The 20,397-nt window shown below is 41.8% G+C and overlaps 1 protein-coding gene across 1 annotated transcript; it reads right to left on the bottom strand.

The window, feature by feature from the left end:
- Window positions 1–193: 193 nt before the first annotated feature.
- On the bottom strand, window positions 194–19,973 carry tpd52 (tumor protein D52). The gene is made up of 6 exons (XM_041955365.1): window positions 19,841–19,973; window positions 7,156–7,283; window positions 6,424–6,572; window positions 5,860–5,961; window positions 3,232–3,280; window positions 194–2,766 (listed from the first exon to the last, which is right to left on the bottom strand). Exons 1-6 carry the CDS (start codon window positions 19,857–19,859, stop codon window positions 2,644–2,646), a joined length of 570 nt encoding a protein of 189 aa, XP_041811299.1. The 5' UTR covers window positions 19,860–19,973; the 3' UTR covers window positions 194–2,643.
- Between the last annotated feature and the right edge of the window lie 424 nt (window positions 19,974–20,397).

Genomic DNA, 20,397 nt, shown 5'->3' on the forward strand with positions numbered 1-20,397 from the left:
TATAACTATGATTCATCAGCAGTCCGGCTTGTCTCCAGGCAATCTGCTCTGGTCTCGATCTGGAAAAATAAAGCCACCAGGTGTTGCTTCTGTTCTTGACTGCCCTCTTGTGTTCAAACGAGGTACTGCTTTGAACACAATGAGGCCACAAAGTCACATTTATTTATTAATTTTACCCTCTGTGGGTTCATTCAAAGGTGTTTTCCCTTGTTAGGCTTTACATGTTAAAAATGTCCCATCCTTCAAACACTATGGCATGTCACACTTGATGAGCTCCCCTTGCAGTCAAAATAGGATTCCCCTTTTTATTTTTATATTTTTCCCCTCTTACACTAAGACTCAGAATCAGGTTACTTCAGAGGTATTTTTAATTAGAGTACATTTCTTCACTCCACGGTTCCAATTAACGAACAAACAAATCCAGTGTGAGTGTGTGTGTGACTAAATACAAATAAAAGCCTCGTGTCTGAGATAAAAGGCTGTAATGGCTTCTCTCAGCGAACCAGGTCATGGCTGGGAAGCGGTGTTACATGAGGACATGAGATATTGTAGTACTGTGAAAAATCCATTACACTGGTGTCGAGCCACTTGTTCACCAGCAGGGGAAGACTTGTACCAGGCTGCTCCTGTCCTCCATTTGTGTATCAGAGGAAACTTTGGCTGTGTTCATATTGGCTCAATCAACCCTTTAATTTTTATTTCACCTCCATCAGTAGCCCTGTGCATGTTAGTCAATCAGAAAAGTGTCTGGTTGGAGTGACTGTTTAGCAGTGTAATCGTTTCTGGGATACAAACCTTCATATGTTTGTATGTTTGTCTGGGATACAAACATATGAAGCAGCATGAGATTGTAAAGCCAATTCAAGAACATGCTTCTGTGATTGAAGGTGTGATAGCATCCTATTTAATTTTTTAACATTTGGAAAATGTGCTTGATCTGTATGAAAGCAGCATTTTCAGCAAATAGCATCCATAATCTTATGAAGCAGATTTTGATTGTTTCATGCAATTTCCTAGAATTTTTTCAAAATAAAACTCAGGAGTGATATAAGTCTGCAGCCATGCTAGCAGCTCTGTGAGGCTGCACTTAGTCACATGTGCTTTGAGCTAAATGCTAGCACCAGCATGCTAACACGCTCCCGACGACAATGCTACCATTCTTTAGCATGTTAGCATGCTAACGTTTGCTGATTAGCACTAAACACACAGTACAGATGAGCCTGGTCTGGGAACGTCAGCAGCTTTGCAAGTGTTTCCTCACAAACCAAAGAATTGGACATATTGAAATTTAGACCCGATGATGGCGCAAGAATGAAAAGTTAAGGGGTTATTACAATTTATCCTCTGGGGACTCCAAATGTCTATTAAATTTCATGGCAATCCATCCAATCATGTTTAAGATATTTATAGACCAAAGCAGAACTATCTGCAGAGCCCTGCAGCGAGCACGGCTAAAAAAAGAAATGTCTGTATTGCATGTAGGAAATTTAAGATAAACCGACTCTTTTACATTATAATCCTGTATCAGTGGGCGAAATAACACCCGGTGGAGTCTCTTGCCTTACTTTTATCTGTATCACAGAAAGGGGGAGGTAGGTGTTACCTCCCACGTAGAAACAATGGACAAGTGTTTAAATATTGACTCTGGCTGTGGAAGAGACACATTTATTTCAGTCTCACCTCGGGTCAAGGCTGAACCTTGACTGTGTGTTTGCTCTGCCTCTGTTATGCTGATCTTGGCCGTTTTCCCGCAACTATCTGAGCGTGGCGATCGTTTTCTTACTCTTACGGAAAAAGGGATTTTATTAAGAAGTGTGTTTTGAAATGCAAGCTCTGGAGTCGGCGGCTGCAGTTGTGACACGCGGCATCAGGAGCTCAGCTCTGTGGGTTCAGTTATACAAAAAGGCGTACATTCATATTCTGAACACAGTGTTAGACTAGTTTAATTGTGTGGTGTCCTAAAATGAATATAATGAGGAAAAACGGAAATCAGATTGGCCCCAAAATGGAAACCCATAGTAAACCAAGAATGCCCCCAAAATGGAGGCAGACAAAATAAGTGCTTATAATAATAACTCCAACACAAAAAAGGGCCATGCAGAAGCAATAGAGCAACAACTGCCAGGCTCACATAACAAGAATCAAAGTTTTTAAGTGTCAATGCTTCTCTAATCAACTTCATGAGTATAAATCTTTCTAGATTTGTGCGATTTTCTACACTCAAACAAACATAAACAGTGTTACTATGAGGAAGAAAAAAAGTAAACTAAGAGCATGTTTGGCATCTGAGCTCTGCTGGTTAGACAAAGGCAGAGGGATAAGCAGTGCAGGAGAAAAGGAGAGGCGTACAGCAGGGGGGGATTTCTCCCGCAGAGAGCCAGCACAGACTGAAAGAAAAAAAAAAATACACGATTGGCACGAGACCACATGCCTGCACCCATCCCATGCTTTCAGTTTCCACAGTGGTTAACAAGCGAGCACGTCAGACAAAAAGACCAGACAATTAGATCACAAGGAAGGCCGGGGTAAGTCATTTGTTTCCAATAAAGGGAGACTGGCACACAAAAGTTTAGGGGGCAAGTGTTGACGGTCCAGAGGTTAGAGGGTCAAGTGAGGAGGGGTGGGTGGGAGGTCAGGCGGGTTTCAGTTCATCGGCGCCTCCTGGGTGGGCGAGCCTTCCGGCTGGCCGAGCAAGGAGTCGGTGGCGGGACTGCCGTCGTCCCGGTCGTTGGGGGTGGTGGCGGACGCAGATGGACTCATCTTGGTCTGAAACACGGTGATGAGAAAAAGCGAGGAAGGACAATAAAATGACCAGCTCGCACAAGTTAACCATGTGATTTATACACAAAGCAAACAAACAAATAGAAACTCTGTTAAAATCTGTGCTAACATATTCCAAACTCAAGGCTCGCTTTCTGAACATAAAAAGTAATTTAAAGGTGAAGTCCTATTTTTAGTGAAAGGGTGATGTTTACAGGATAATGCACAGACCACCTGACCAGACTGACCGACTTCACTCAGCTGCTAAAAACATCAGTAAAAAAACACATTTGTGCACAAATATAATGGAGCTCAACTGGTGCCACTTCCTGAAAACATTCCTGGTGGATCTTTAAGTCCTAATAATCATTAGTTCAAGGTCCGAGGCAGGATTCTGTGCACAGTCCTGGGCTTTAACACGCTGCCTTCTGTCTGAAAGTGTGGCCGACAGTCCTGTTTTTAATCAGTTACCTTCAAAGTCTCCACTTTCTCCCCGAATGTCTTGAAAGTTGGTGCGTTCCTGTGACAGAAAAAGACACAAGTTACCAGATCATAGCTCGACCTGCAGCATTTGAACATATCTCGCACGCTTTTACACCCCGCCAGACAAGATGCAGACAAGTCGCTGTAGGCGCAGGATGTCCACTGTATTCACACCTTTAGAGGACATGTTATCTGATACTCAGCACAGACAATGCAGGATTTTCTAAAGTGACCCCATTCTATTCTGCTCTACTGAAACGGTGCTAAGAGGTGTTGAGTTGCATGAAAACATAATCGAGAGAAAGCAGAGTGGACGGGATGAGGTGGCAGTCAACAAGTTCCTCTAAAATACCAGTGAAGAGAAGTTAATGTGACTATAAATTTATGTTTTTTAGCAAAACAAACCCTCAAAATACAGTGGTCAGCTAACCTAAATATGAATGTTTTCTGGTTGAGTTAAGTCTTCTCTGATAGGAAACTAAATCTCTTCAGGTTTTGAATTGTTGGAGCCACATGAAGAAACTTTATAGACCAAACAACTGCTTATTTAGTCGATTAATCAGTCAATGATTCACAAACCGATTGGTAGTGAAAAGAATAACTCGCAGCTCTGATCTCACACATCCAGACCTACAGATCAAAGATTTGGAGAAACTGAGCACACATTGCTTAGAAAGAGAGCGACAGTGATGGTTATATCATGTCCATACTTCAAACCAGTGGACACACTGGACAGAACTTATTTCTACTCTGTCAGAAGCCAACCAGAGGAGCCGTTTCTGAAGGTGTGAGTATTCCTGATTCACGGCTAATCGATGGCGCCTCAGCTTTCCATATTTTTGACAAGCTGTAAGCTTTGATGAAACAGAGGTCTGTCTAGGCGAGATTATTAAAGCTGCAGCGTCACTGATCGCCGATTAAACACCTCTTAGTGATGATCGCACACTTAAGACCTTTCTATACAATCCATAACATGCAAATACACAACCAAAGTGTGAGAGGGCACCACTGTGTGCCAGTCACATGAACACAAACCAGTGTGGGTCCCCTTACCTCATGACAGGCATACTAGCTGAGTGCTGCAATGAGCGCATGCTATCCGACAGCATTATGGAGAAGAAAGGGGGCGTTAGTGGTCATCTTAGTGCGGTGCAGTTTTACACAGAGAGAACAAGAGAACAAAAGAGACAGAGAAGCACACATACAGTACAACCCCTCATTTATTCCTCTATATGTTCAATGAGCGGGTATTCTAAGTGCTTAAATCCTATAAATCCTGCTTTATCCAATTAAGATCGATTGTGTATTAACACAGTGGGTGTGTGCTAATCCTATATATCATGGGGGAATATCTTGTCATCAAACACACACACACACACACACACAAAATTAGCACAAAGCATGCACACACACACATAAACACACACACACTCACACACGCCCTTTGACCCCTGTCAGGTCACTCTTCACCACCCCACCCCCAAAACCAGCTCTGTGCTGAGGCTCATCCCGAGGCTGCATTTCTCAGCACACTGGTGCTTTGGGGGGGGGGGCCTAATAATCTTGTTTGCAGCTCAGTAATCCAGAGAGAAGAAGGATGACAGGAGAGAAGAGAGATTAGGATCTGGAGGGGGGGGCAACTGGAGCTATATCTCAAAGGGAACAATCTGTTGTTGCTCTTTTAAGCCTTATCTGAGCAGGAAATATTAACTATAATGTATTGCTAGATATTAGAGGAGATGCCTTTGGCACTTTGAAAGTGGGACAGAAAATCAATCCATTAGATCTATGGCTACCACGATATATCCCTTTTATGAGTAAGGAGAAGATAATAGAGACAGCTGGTAGCTGTGAACTGTAATGTCATTAGAATCGGCATTTGAAGATTATAAGTGGTAAAACTGGTCATTAATGGAGGTAACGAATGGCATCATCATATCAGATAGCTAACAAAAACGGACAGTCAGAAAGAAATTGGAAATTCAGGAGATGGACAGACAGCAGCCAAATATATTAAAAAAGTCTTTATCTGTGAGAAAGATTTAATAGTTCTTCAACTTAGGTCTGACACACAAACCTGATTCCAAAAATGTTGGGAATAAATAAACGTAAATTTGAAAAGTTTGTACTGTTTTCAATTAAGCATATGTCTAAAAGGATTAGCAAACCATCGCATTCTGTTTTATTCATGTTTTACACAGCGTCCCAACTCTTCTGAATCCGGATTGTATAACTGCAACCTCCAAAGGGCGAATAATGATGTAAGTTACTGGCATCTGTGGTGTGTCTGTGTATGTACATTAAAGAAATGGATCAACTTTTTCAGAAATGCACTTGTTTGCTTTCTTGCTGTGAGTTAGCTTAGCTTAGCACAAAGACTGGAAACAAGGGAAACAGCTAGCCTTCCAGCACCTGTAAAGCTAATTAATGAACATGCTAGATCTTGTTTGTTTAATCTATAGAAAAGCTGAACTGTAAAAACAAGAAGTTGCACTTGCAAGTCACTGCTCCCAAAATCATGCCGTGGCTTCTCAAAGATTTACCGCTTCACAAAATATCATTCATTTTTAAAGTTATTGAATATGCTGTCAGGCTGATGTCTCCTGTCTGACTGACCTGACATCCTCCAGCTTCCTGCTGATGGCTGAGCCCACATTGGAGAACGCTGCCGTAGCCTTCAGACTCGCCTGAGACAGTGTTTCAGATGTCCTCCTATAGCTGACAGAGAGACGGGGAGACGGAGTGAGGGAGACGTGATGGGCAGCAGAAAGAGAGGAAATGAGAGAGATGGCAAGAGACAGACAGATCAAAGAGTGGAGGGAGGCATCACGGTCGGGACCGGATTCAACGTCTTTTTCATTTTCAAAAGCCTGAGAGCATCTGAATGCTGCTCATTTCCTATAATTTGAAGCCCATCAGCTTTCACACAGACAGCCTGTCGGGAGCACTGACATCTTCTTCCTTATTCTTCAGAGGAGAAAGAATCCTCTCCCAACAGAACAGACAGTTAGCCACATTTTCAGATATGGAAAAAAACCCCTCAGCATTATCAAACATGCAGAGAATCAGCACCCAACCATGCATTTGTTGAATAATAAAGCTGTTGGGAGTGTAAAAGGCGTTATGGCCTGAAATCAAGAGGCAAAAGCTTGATATTGTGGTGGAGTGTGGAGTACTAACGCGTTGGAGGTGGTGACCCCCTGCCAGGTCTTGGTGATGTTTTGTTTCAGCTCATTGAGCGGTGTGATGCCCAGCTTCCTCTTGATGTCCGCCAACTGCTTCTCCTTGACCGCAAGCACCTGGGACAGAGTCTGGATCTCATCCTCCACCTGCACACACACACATACAGACAGTTAGATGGATCAAACGTCCACAGTTTTTATATTTACAAATGACATGTTAAATCATGTCTAAATCTCCACTTTGCGAAACACAGGATATTATGAAGGATATTACGAAACGGGCTCGGTAAACACAGCTCATTTGCAAATGACTGTTTCACACAGCCTTTCCCAACAATACAATCATGGTGAAAGAGCTGCTGGAAATACTGGCGGTCACGGGAATTACAAATTGGCAAGTAATGCAACATCTGAAGCAAGGTAAGTGGTGGGATCAGCTACAGGGGGACCTGAGGTAGGGCACCTGAAATGAGCACCTTGCTATGGAAGGCAGTCCTCTCTATGGGCAAATTGTGAAATTTAAAGACCATCAAAGCATATACTACACATGTACAATTAAAAAAATAAAATAAAATAAAATAAATAAATACAAAAATCTTTTTAGTTTAAATTTAGAAGTAAAAAAAAATAGCAGGCTTTTAAAACTAATCCTTCTCAACAAGATTGGGTTCAACGCCTGATCTTGACTCCCTGAACCACCACCACTTTAATCCGTGATCCCCAACCTGACCTTGACCAACTCTTCTTGCAGCTCCTGCCGCTCCTCCTCCGTCAAGGCGGGGAACGGGGAAGAGGGACCGGCAGTCATCACTGCATCTTCTCCCATCTCTGGGACTGAGTCCGGATGCTGCTGGGAATCTGGAGGGAGAAAATGAAAAATGTTAGCGAAGTCCACACATCCTCTCACTTGGCAAGTCGTGTGCATCCACTTTGGCTGTGGAATATTTATAGATTCTTACTTCTTAAAGACGTTTAAGTGCCCATGTTCGCTGTGTGACAGTGAACAGGTGGTGCGAGAGGAGAGGCCGATGTTGGTTGTCAAAGTAAAGCTGTTGTGCCGTTCCGTAGCACACAAAAATGTGAATGATATCAGAGAGTAAGACTAGGAAAATTAACAATGCTAAACATGCTGTTTGATGAAAGGTGGCAGCCAAGAGGAAAAAGCTTTTCATGCTCCCAAACATAAGTTTCCATTCCTACTGTACGGCTGCACAAAACACCTTCTCATATTTTGTCATATTTTCACTCCACACATAGAGCGTACAGTGGCTTTGATGTTGCCGTCTCTGGCAGAGCTTTGCCCAGCAGGAGCAGCAGTGCATCAATAATACAAAGGACTTTCTAGATAGAGACATCCTGGGCTCAGACGACGTGAGAGAACACACGAGCTGAGAGGCTGTTAGGACCTGTCAGTCAAAAGGACAACAGCGGGTGAGGATGTTCTAGGCCGGATCCGAGCCGGGACGGGAGACACAAACGTGCCTCTGAGGCAGTTTTTCTTTTTATCTGGTCTTTCCTAGAATTTAAAAGATTCGCAGTGAGAGTAAAAATATAGAAACAAAAGACAAAAATATGACAGCCTGAAAAAAAAAGAGGAAAGGAGTATACTGTGCCATTAGCTCCGCAGGGAGGAGAGCAGAGCTGAAGCATGAACTGAGGAGAGGCCCAAACAGATCTGAGATCAGATTGGCCTTGTTAAAGTCATTTAACTTCTGGACCCACTGGCCATGGCACTAGCAAGACCATTTGGGTGGGTGTGGCACGTTGCCCCTTGTAAATAAAGTAGGAAGCTGAACAACATTGTTTAACTGGCTGGTTGTTTTTGGTTATCAACTTATTTAACTGATAAAAACAAAACAAACCAATAAGTAAATAAAAACATTTGATGTTAAAAAAAAAGTCACTGCGCCCGGCCGAGGTGCTGGTAGGTGAATGTTGTTACCTTTGGGCAGAGCCAGGCTGTGACCCCTGTTTTCTGTATTCATGCTAAACTAGGCTAACTGGCTGCTGGCTGCAGCTTCACACCTAACATTCAAATAATAGAGTGGTATCAATGCTCCCAGCTTCCTGCAAGAGAGCAAATATACGCATTTCCCAAAACGTCAAGCGATTCTTTTCAGGTACATTCAGATTAGCAAACAAAGGTCTAGACAGCACCACAGACTCAGGTCTCACACTTGAAATATTACATCAAATAACACTGTAAACTGTATAATAATCTGTGCTTAAACAAACAAATATTCCTTGTTTATATTTTATAGTTCTGATTACATTAGTTAGATCTGCAGCAACTGACCGCTGAACATCAAACACACAAAAAAGCAGGCCTTTCCAAACATTAGCCATCGACTGAACCCATGTTTACAAAAGGCTGCGCAGCAGTAACTTAATAAAAGGCTGGTAAGCAGTGTTTCGCTGCCCTCCCTGGTTCAATGTCTCAAGGCTGTTTCACCTCTGACCACGCCCAGCATCCCTGACGGATGCGGTCAGCTGCGCACTCTTTCCACGCTACGATCCCTGACCCTGAACTATCTCTTTCACTCGACAAACCCCACATCCTCTCCTCCCACCTCATTCCAAACACTTGGCGCCCTTCCTCTTTCATCTCACACCCCAATACTCCCAAAATGTTTGGCGAGGACAGAGATACCAAAATCACAAGGATCTAGCAACGTACGGGATCCTCCCACAAAGACCACGAAGGAATGTCCTCGCCGGAGAGGATTTCTCAGCCTAGTGTTAACACAAGCTCAGGACTGGGCCGTGCCATCACTCGCTCTAACATTAATTAACACCACGGGAATAAGAAGGGTTGATTGGGTAAGTCTCAAGTGAAAATATTTATGTCAAAACATGCAAGTGATTAAACTGAAAATTAGTCCATCATTTAACTGAGGAAATAGAGGCAGACGTTACAGTAATTAAGTGAGAAGATATACAGTGGAAATGCTTTATTCAGCCTCGAGCGCTGAAACCACCCCCACAGTTCCTCTGAAGCATTCATCTGCCCTCAAGCTCTTTTTCCCCTCATAACACTTTCTCTCATATTTGCTCTTTCCTCCCATTACTGTGTGATGCAGCAGTGGCCCTCTCTCTCTCTCTCACACACACACCTGCTTACATTGACAGAATCGTGTAATGGATGGCTGTGCTTCAGTCACCAATGGGACGGTTTCCGAGGCGACAGTGAAAGTCCAGTGCCTCCTCGGGGTGAGAAGAACTAGTTCTGTGGGCCGATACCTCGCCTGGGCATTCTGCTATGTAAAGTTTGTTATACTTTCCTGCAGGCAGCAATGTGAGATCTCTATGTGAGTGTGGGGGTTGGTATGTGGCAAATGTATGCCTTGGAGGTGTGTTTCATGTAGCAAGAGAGAAAGAAAAGGCACAATGGGAGAGAGAGAGAAAGAGAGACGTTTATATGTGGGTGTAGGCAGAAGTTTGGCTTGCTACACCAAACTGCATACCCGCCCACATTGCAGCCCTACCCCTCTGCTTCAGCTCATTTCCTCTTGGACTAACATGCACTGCCCCACGGCCACGTGACTCTCTGTAGCTTTCAAATCCATAACAGCTAATTAGAAAAGCGAGGCTGTAAAGCTGATGCATGGCTGAAAAGAGCAACATTTCAACACACTCGCCAAACTCCCAGCACAAAATTATCTTTTCTGTTGTGATAAGTAGTCAAAAACAAAGCTCTGCAAATGTGTGTCTGCATGAATCATTCGATAACTGCAATATAGTTACTGCTTGGTTATTATGACATAACTACTTTTTAGATCTGTAAGCAGCGCCAAGAAATGTGGATTTGATAGATTACTATCTTTAGCCTGGAAGATGAGTCAAGTTTTAAGACAGTCTTACTTTTAAAATATGATAAGCACGACATAATTAAAGACCCAATAACAGATTTGTGTAAAAATAGAATCCTCCATACCTCCGCAGACAAAAACAAAACATCAAAAGCTTTTTCTTTTTCTGCGGCCGTGTGGCAAAGATGCTTTAAAAAACAAAAAGCGATCAGCAGAACCAAAGGTCATGCTACATTTGTTATAAGGACGTTTCTGGCTCACTCCGATCCAAACTCAGCTGATGATATTAAATTATCCCTGATTCGCTGGACTAAGTTTCCCAAAAGCTTATGATAATCAAATGAACTTTAGTTTGTGAGACAGCAAGACACGGTCAGAGACACAGCACATAGGCTGCCACCAACATGTGGTCCTGACACACTGTGCATTATAATATTGACTTATTCAACAGAACAGAGTGTGATGGAAAGTTTTACTCCATGAATAGCATGTGGTATCTAATTCCTATATTTAAATGAATGGCTGTCACATTGAAAGACAGAACAACATTTTTACATGCCAACACCTTCATGGCATGAAATGATGTTTAACTTTGAGAAAGCAGACCCAGCGAGGTGCACGCCAGCGTGAGCAAATCTCACACAGCTCTTCTCCAAGACACCCAATCCAACAAGAGTTTTCAGCTACCTTGCTGGAAAAGATGTGAGCCTACTGTGTCTTGAAAAATGATGAAGAAACACACTGATGAAGGCAAAATGGGCAGCAGGTTGTACTCAAGAGGAGTTGTGTGTGATAATAACTGTAACCATAGTAACATAATCTGAATCTGGGAGGAAGTGTGATGACTTTCTTAAAATGTTTTTAAAAAGTCGACTAGAAGTGCGACAACTGAATAGAAGCAAACTAAAAATTGGCACAAGCTGCTGTCACGCGCAGACACCCGCACCCGCACACGCACACGCGCGCACACACACACACACACACACACACACACACTGCCCGGCCTCTCCCCTTCCTCCTTGTGATTACCTCTGGTTTTGTCAGCTGGGGAGCTGGGCGGCGTGGTGCTGTAGGTTGGGGAGAGGTAGAGGTAGTTGGTGTTGACTCCTTGTTCAAAGTCGAACGGAGAGTGGTATTCCTCCAGGGGCTCCATCTTTACAGCTTGCAGTGTGCTGTTGTTCGGAGAGTGACCGTCACCTCCCTACCACCACCGCCACTACCTCAGCAAAGACAGCCAAGTGCTGATTGTCTGCATGTGATCCCGGCGTATGTTGGCTCTGTGACTCCTTGTGTACGCCGCCCTGGACTCTTATGGTGTGGGTGACACAATATCCAAGTGTGTGTATTAACGTGGGAGGAGGTTTTTATTGGCTTTCAGGTAGTCAAAAGGTCAGAGTGAGAGTGCAGTAATGGCGGTTTTCCTTCTTGCGTTTCTGCAGCAGGCCAAGGTGTTACGATTCCTCTGCTCCTGTCTTGCTGTTAATAAGTTACCTGTCCCTTCAAGCAGCTGTTGCACCAGGCAGAAACAACCTCCCGCCTCCTCTCCACCGTAATCCCAAAGGTCAATTCTCAGTCCATCCTTCAAACATCCGTTTGCGCAATCAGTGTCATTTTCAGGTCCTGGTGGCTATTAGCAGAGCTAGTGCTGTCGTGATATTGCGTGACTCCAGTTTTTAGGTCTCTCTGACATTTCCCTCCTTCGCGCACTTTCCGTCATCAAGCCTGACATCCAAGGAGGAAATAAAAGAGGTCCCATTTGTGTGAGCTGGTCACGTGGTATGCGTGTGTGTGTGTGTGTATGTGTGGTAGCGAGGCATTAGATGAAAAGAATAATCTGCAGTGTCCCAGATTACAGCGAAGCACTAATCCAGGGTGGTCAGTCCAGCTTGGAGCAGCAGTAATGCTAGTCAGATAGGACGGAGGGGAGAGGATGCCAGGGGCTACACTTGGTACTGTGTGTGCACTTGAGGGAAAGTGCTCTATGTGTGGTAAAGAGAGCACGTACATGTGCATGTGCCAATGTGTATGATCATACTGGGGCTGTACCTAATCACCCTTTTCATTATCCATCAAATTATTTTCTCCATTAATTGATTGGTGCATGAAATGTGACCAAAAAAAAAGAAAGAAAAAAAACCTACATCACATTTCTAAAGGCCTGAGTTGATATATTCAAGAGAGATTTATTTTAATATGATAGAAAGCCAACAACTATTCAAATTTGAGAAGATGAAACCAATGATATTTTGGCATTTTTGCAGTAGTCAGGAAGTGAGAGTACATTGGAGCTGCATGAAATCGGGATTATTGCAAGTGAACTATTCCTAGTAGGAAGCACGAATCAAATTCAAATGTAAATTTGCTCTAAGATTATTCTGATACACCTTAGGACAGAGCATCTAGGTTCCAGTTCTGGTTGAACACGGACTACTGAAAATCTATTGGAAATGAAGGACAAAGAAACCCAGATCCACATAGATTAGACTAATGCTAATGAGAACAGCTCATCCTAACTGCCTAAAACTGCATAAGAAATGTCTGAGAAAAAGAACAGATCATATGATCAGTGCAAAAAGCTACACAGAGTTCCCATCCACCATCTCTCTGTGGTTCAGAGCCAGACGAGCATGTTTGTGTGATCTCCAGGAAATTCTCTGCATTAAGAGACGAGGACAGGGTGCTGTCCTGGAAGCACTAAGGCAGTGGGGGACAAATTCCACAATAATCCAAGTCAAAGTGAAGAGAATGGAGTTTTCATCTCTCCACTTGAGCTGTGTGTGCTTAAAAATACATGAAAGGTTAACTATTTTTACAGACAGAAGCTATGGTGTTCTGTACAAATCACTTGGGTCATGCAAGGCTATCACGTGAGGCTAGCTACTGTAACTGTGATGTGCCCTCATATGCAGAGTCAGGCTTTACTGCACTGTGCTTCCACTCAGCAAGGTCAGCCCAGGAAGGGACACACACACACAGTCACTCATCGCAAACTATCAAGTATCAACATGCACACATGCACGAAAATAGGCCCACATCAAGGACAATGAATCGTTTCCAACATCCCTCCTCTCTGTCTGCTGACATCTTTGGTCTTTTGATTCTTTTTTATTAGGAAGAAAGCAAATTGTACATCATAATTGCTAGTATAAGTCTAAGATGGACAGATTCACCAAAACTAAACACATATACAGGCTTTTCACTCATACTTCACTACACCCCCTTTTCATAGTAAAAAAAATCCACTGTAACTATAAAAGTGAGACACATCACTGAGACACAGTGAGACTGCACCGTTCTAAGAAAAAATAATATAGTGGCAAAATAACTGTGAAAATGAAATTAGTGCTTTTTACATCATCATTAATACTCAACATTACTTCCACTCTGCAGCCCTCCTGACCAGTTAGGCCACTGATTCCTGAGTGACACTGGATTCTTGTGTTCTTAAAAAAAAAGGTTTGAATTGGATAAATTCTTAAGTATTATTTTTGATGATTATAAAAATGAAAATTTGATAGATTACTTTGACAGTAATCTCTAACCAAAAAATTCCAGCGTGCTCTTGGATTGAATTGTTTAATATTTTTGACTGATACACTGAAATGGATAAGAGCAAGAAAAATAACCCATGACACCCATCCACTCAGACTGTAGCCAGGAACAAACAGCCATTTTCAAGTGGCTAATGAAGCACAGCATGAGCTCAATTACCTTACTATTCATGGGATACCCTGTCACATGATTGACCTAAAACAAGAGTCATGAGACATGAATGACTGCGGATACAGTGAGAGGGTCCACAAAGTCCCCATGACACATGCATCAGGGCAAAACAGTAAAGGCCTTTACACACCAGGAGGGGGGCGTTTTTTCATGCGATTAATTCCTGTGTCTTCATATTTTTTTGAACTGTTGCTTTTGTCACGATTACTTTCACACAGAATGCAAATATTACATTGTGAAAAAGCAACATATATATATTTTTTACATGGTAAAAAGGGCATGACAAGGTCGATTTTTCTGAGCTTTCGCTCCACAAATAGAGGCATCAATCAATCACGTAATGAGAATGGCGGACATGTTGATTGTTTGCATTTCTTACCACACTATATTACATATTTACAGTATATTTGTGTAGAGGATCAGCCGAACAATGAGGCAATCAGAATACTGAGTAACTAATAGTAACTAATAGTTACTCAGTATGCTACTAGTAGTATCCTAGTAGTTTACTTTTGTAGTTTACTAGCTAGCTAGTTTAGGTCATATTAAACCAATACGGGGGGCACTTTGTGCATCAATTTACCCGTGCACTACATATAGATATAGGTGTGATTAGTAGCAAAATACTCTGAGGTGAGTATTTTGCTCTTTCAAGTCATTTATTCATCACGTTCCCAGTGTGTAAAGACCTTCTGACGTGCAAAGAGTGCCTACACCTCAGCTGGTACACGGATACTGTGAATGCCCTGGACAGTAATTCTTTACTGTATAGAGAGTGCCATGTCTGCATCTACATCTTCACAAGCTTCGAATGCATGCTCTCTGTGGTAGCATTGTAGACAAGTGTCTAGATCAGGCAAGAATCCTTCCAACCAAGGAGGAGCACACCAGGCTGGAATTTGAATCAGCTGATCTCAGTGTTCAGCTGATAACTAATGATCTCTTGATGTTGATTGGTTGGCCTGGTGTGCTCTGCCTTGGTTGGAACAAAAACCTGCAGTCACACGGCCCTTTATGGAATCAGTTTTACATATGTGGTCTAGATAATAGCTGTTTAAAGGAATAGTTCGACATTTTGGCAAATACACTTGCTGCTGTATTGTCGTGAGGTAGAGAAGATTAATACCCTTCTCATGTCTATACGGTAAATATGAAGCTACTGCCAGCAGTTGGTTATCTTAGCTTAGCATAAAAACTGGAGGAAGATGGAAACAGCTAGCCTGGCTCTGTGCAAAGGTATTTACGGTACTTAGTATTTAGGATTTACGGTGGGCTGTACTAAGCTAACCAGCTTCTATCTTAAACTTTATATTTCCCAAACGGACATGAGAGTGGTATCAATCTTTGCATCTATATGTAAGCAAGAGAGAGAACAAGCAGATTTCTAAACATGGTGAACTATTAATTTAAACAAGGTGAACACACTAAATCAGGTTCATTTTTAAAGTGCAAGATCTGAATGTCTTATCCCAAACAAATAAGATATCCCGACATTGAAGATGAAGGCTCTTTCCTTATTGATAAGAGGTACACTCATACTATGTGCAGTCGTCCACCTGTCACAGCATGGCTAAGTCTATGTGGTTGATACAGAGAAGAACAGATTTTCTCCACCTGATTCCACTTGGCTGGTTATTATCAAACTTCAATAGAAAAGTTCTCTGCAGTTATAAAACTGATTATATAGGGTTAATAATCTGTACGTTTAATATAATCCATTTGACAGCGAAGCCGAATATGAAAGTGAATGACAAGCCAGGGTTTCTTCTTTGTATTTTTAAGTTCTGTAACAAAGACTATTAAACGCTGCATTTTGGTGCTACATCAAATAATTTGCACAAGCATAATGTGTTGTCCTACTGTCATCTATATTTGGGTTATCGTTGTCTTTCCATTGCCTCTCTCTCTCTCAGTGCTACAGTGCGTAGAGCAAAGTGCAGAGGCTGCACTGTGTAGCCCATTATGTAGAACACAGTAATGTTGTCATGATACCAGAATATTAAATTTCGATACAACATTAGTATATAAAAAACGATACTTGATGCCTCTTTCCACTGCAAAAAGAAAAAAGTCTTCAGCACACAAAACAGGACATATTTTCTGTTTTTTTTTTTATCAACTGGCAACACATTTGGAATAATGTTAATAATAACTAAAGATTATTATTATTATTAAATGCTTTCCCTACCTTGTAGGCCGACACATTCTATATGTCATTAACTATAGATCTGTTTTTTATAGCTTCCGTATTTTCTTTTTACTTTTATGGAAAGTATATTGAACAGAGATTGTATCCTTTGAAACACGTGGCATCACAACCTTAGAACATAAGGAACATCTGACTCATACATCACAATTTCTAACTTCTAACTCAAAGATCAAAGTTGTCACATAGATGGGGATTTCCCTTTTATCTTTCAGATGAAATGTGCAAATCCGCTGACACAAGTGAACCTGCAGGTTTTCTAGTTCGGGGTTCAGAGTCTTGGGTGCATCTTTTAGTTCAATCATTGCAAACATGAAACAAGAGGTCTTTTTTGAACAACCTCTGACGATCATGACTAATGTACAGACAGAGATGTGCTTTTAAGAAAGTGGCAAACACACATCCGGTTCCACCTACATGGAACATTTCTACAAGAGAAAGACAGTTGCTGAGTTGTATTCAGCCTATAATGCTAACATGATAAATCGATGTTTTCAATTACCTTTTCTTCTTACCTTTTGTCAGTTTTGTGGGTCAAAAGATTGTTTTACTCTGACTGAAATTTGTTTCAAACGCATATTTTAAAGTATGATTTGGTTTTCGAAAAACACAATGCTAACTTGAACAAGTCAGCTGTACATGGCTGGGCAGATGTTATCCGTGACAGACTTCCCCTGACCGCTCACACAGCTGAAAGCATCCACTTGTGCCTCATTGAAATCTAATAAAGCCAAAATGTTGGCCATAGCTCATGATCAATCTCATTAGACAACCGAGTTGAAAAACAAGACAGATTGGTGATCCTGACTGTCCAGACCATACGCTTCTATCAGGAAAGCAGGAAATACCAGAAACAGCTTACATCCAAGCAACAGTCAAAAGTTGTTTGGACCATGCGTAACTGTCTTGTCAAGATACTAAATCCCATATTTTGTGTTATGTACACGTCTGGAGTGATATATTCTCAGTTATTTAATAAAATCACTAATGAGCCTCTGGTATGAGCATAGAAAAACTGATAGCAGAATATAAGGCCTCAGCATGAAACGTGTTGCTTATTTCCATACATTTACACTATAAGAACACTAATGTACAAATGCTAACAAATTAAATCAAGTTTTCCACAATATATCATGGCCAAATTTTGTGCTAGTCCTCCAGACAAAGTCAAATTCCAGAATCTGTGCTAAAAAACAAGAACTGCTGAAGCAAAGAAATTCTCACTCAAGCAAAAGGACCCATATAAACTTAAGTCACTACTGGAAACTCTGTTCAACTGCAGGAAATAGCAAGCAAAAAGAAAGAGGTGTTTGCTATCAAAAAGGTCATCTACGTACACACAGTCAGAGGGGAGCAGACTCCACTCCCCTGACAGCTCCTTTGGGATGTACGAGTCAGAACACGCCTGCTAAAACCTGCTAAGCTAGCTCCTTTTCGTTCAGTTATTTGTAATCTTCCACCTGAAATTCTACAACACTAAAAAGGGAGGTCTATAATGATGCTTCAAAGTGTCTTTTTAGTCTCACAAGTGCTGACTGAGCAGGCTGAAAGCCAACAGGTAACAATTCGAAAAAAATAAAAACAATGACAAGGATGGAGGTACAGGGGGTGCCAGGATATAGCTGCCATGGATACCTGCATGAAAGACTGACCATAAAACAAACTGCTGCCATGAGAGTGTGGCGATAAAAACGAGAACTAATTAGTTTCTATGATGATAACTCAAAGGGATACAATGACAATGGGGAAGGATGAAAATTGACTTCTGTAGGCAGAGAAGTGAACAAACCAACACCTTGCCACCCTGCAGTAAAGCACAGCTTAGTGAAGCCTGTAGAGTTTGCTTTTTGTCTGACAAGTTCATTTCTTTTGCACATAACAACTAATACATAATTTTGCTGTTACACTTGATGCATCAGCAACTGAGACAGTGGCTACTGTAAAACACAAAGACAGCTTAAGAAAGTCATATTGTGATTTTGATGAATACCAGTCAGAAGCACTCCTAAGGAAAATAATACAATGTGGTAAAGTAAACACTTAAAAGCATATGCAGGGCACAGGAAACCTACACTACCAAAGAGGAACCATGGTCACAAGACAAGTAGTCCCTAACTAACAGTGACTAAGAGACAGTTTTCTTAAAAATACCATTAGAATGAAACACCTCTCAACCAAATGAAATGAAACCAAACATTATGACTGCCACCAACTTAGCATTTACTCCAGGGCAAGTGTATTGCAAAGTATTTCTGTATTGTGTCCAGCTCCAGCACATACACAGAGACCGACATAGACTGACAGGACTGTTTGACTAACACAGACCTCATTTGGTTCAATATTAATACGCATGAATTATTTATCAGTCAGTAACAGGTTACATGTGTCAATATATAAAAAATGCTGCACCTTTCCCTTTTAAAACATATTTCACCTTGAGGCCAAAAAACACAACATGCAGACATCAGGAAATTACATTTCTGCATGGGGGGGGGGGGGGGGGGGGGGGGGGGGGGCAAGACTGTTTTTGCAAAAGGGAAATGAGGTCAGGGCCGTGCCTTGTTTACCTGTTTCCCTTTGAGGTGAACAAATAGGCATCTCTTGCATCTTTCCACAAGAACTACAAGGTCTTGTTGCTTGCAAATAAAACATATGAAAACAGTGTTTCTATCAACTGAAGTGAGTCTCACATACAAGCTTTATTTGTTGCAAATGTTCTTGTATTGCAGCAAAGGCACATGCACTTGCCTGAGAAGCAGTTATCGCAACAGGCAAACCTGGAGGATGGGTAACGAGAGGCAAGTGGTGTAGAAGTATGAGAGAGCAGATGGCTGCAGAGCAGGAGCGGAAATGTCTAGGTAGGTGGAGGAAGCAGGAATGGCAGGTAGAATGCATTCATAGCATACCTGTGGTTCATACACTCACTTACTCTCTTCACATTAAAATGCTTGCAGTCCCACACGTGTGCTTGGGCCTGTTTGACCTCAGTAACAAACCTCACACAGCCTTGAAACGTTGACTGATAGAGAATGGGACTGTGCTACTTTCAAACTAAACACATGCACTCATTGTTGTATTCAAAAAGGACCTGAATTGTAGGAAGTCTGACTTGACTACAACAGGTACAGTGGGGACATTAAGAGAACATGGGGAAGGCTGTCAAACGGGTGTGACCTATTAGTCCCGGTTAAGTTGTCTGTTAGCTACAGAATATGGAGTTTTCATCATATGTAAAAACCATCCTAATGCCGATTAATCACGGTGTACAATTGTACGTTTCGGAGCCTGACAAAATTTTAACAATTAAACTATCTATCTCTATATACTTAAATAGAAATTTCAACTTCCTCGTTTGTGTATTTATTGAAGTGACTGATCTGCTGTTTGCACGCTGAAACAAATATTTATCTTCCGTGATATTTCTTGGTAAACGTGGGCACTCTATTTAAGTATCCAACATTTTTTTCTTCCCAACTCTCAACTTTTTTTTTTTTTATCTCTGTCACGAAAAATGCACTTTAGTTTGAGCTTGAAAAGTAGCATATGTTCTCAACAGGCTAACTTCAGTCACTGTGCAAAGTTAGCTAACTTAGTTTGCTAACGTTCACGCGAGACAAAAGAAAAAACATTTCCGGTAACAGCATAGTCTCTGAGAGACATATCAGCAAATCATTTACCTTTCTCTGTATCCTCCATTGTACGGCTGAGCGTTGTTTCTGGTACTTTTTACGTCCAGAGTGTGCAGGTTGTTCACTTGGCTGCAGCAGATCTTCCTGCTCTCTCTCTCTCATGTTGCCATGCAGCTCGCCGTACGGGGTGGGGTTCACCGTGACGTCATCACGCAGCAGTGTAAACAGAGGCGAGCACGTGGATCAAGTTTTACACCATCAACAACGCACAGCTGCGCATCAACGACACGTCACTATTTGTTTTTCGTTTTTTGCTTTTTTACTGTACAACATGAACTTAAACTTGCATATCCGTCACACAGCAGTTACACATATTTACCTCGAATGACAGTGAAAAACCTCACACTTAATCCATGTGCAACACATGTAAGTGCAACTTAAGTGATAACGATGGATTTCAAAATTACACAGAAACCTTGATTAAATTACGGTCATAGTTAACACATCATATCTAGAAAAACCTATTACAAGCAAAACTGCTGCTTCTGATCCCAAGGAGAGGCAGGGGCAGAGTAGCATTTGTGCTGTGTATTTATGCAAATGTT

The sequence above is a fragment of the Chelmon rostratus genome, chromosome 16, assembly GCF_017976325.1.
Source record: "Chelmon rostratus isolate fCheRos1 chromosome 16, fCheRos1.pri, whole genome shotgun sequence".
NCBI classification, from domain to species: domain Eukaryota; kingdom Metazoa; phylum Chordata; class Actinopteri; order Chaetodontiformes; family Chaetodontidae; genus Chelmon; species Chelmon rostratus.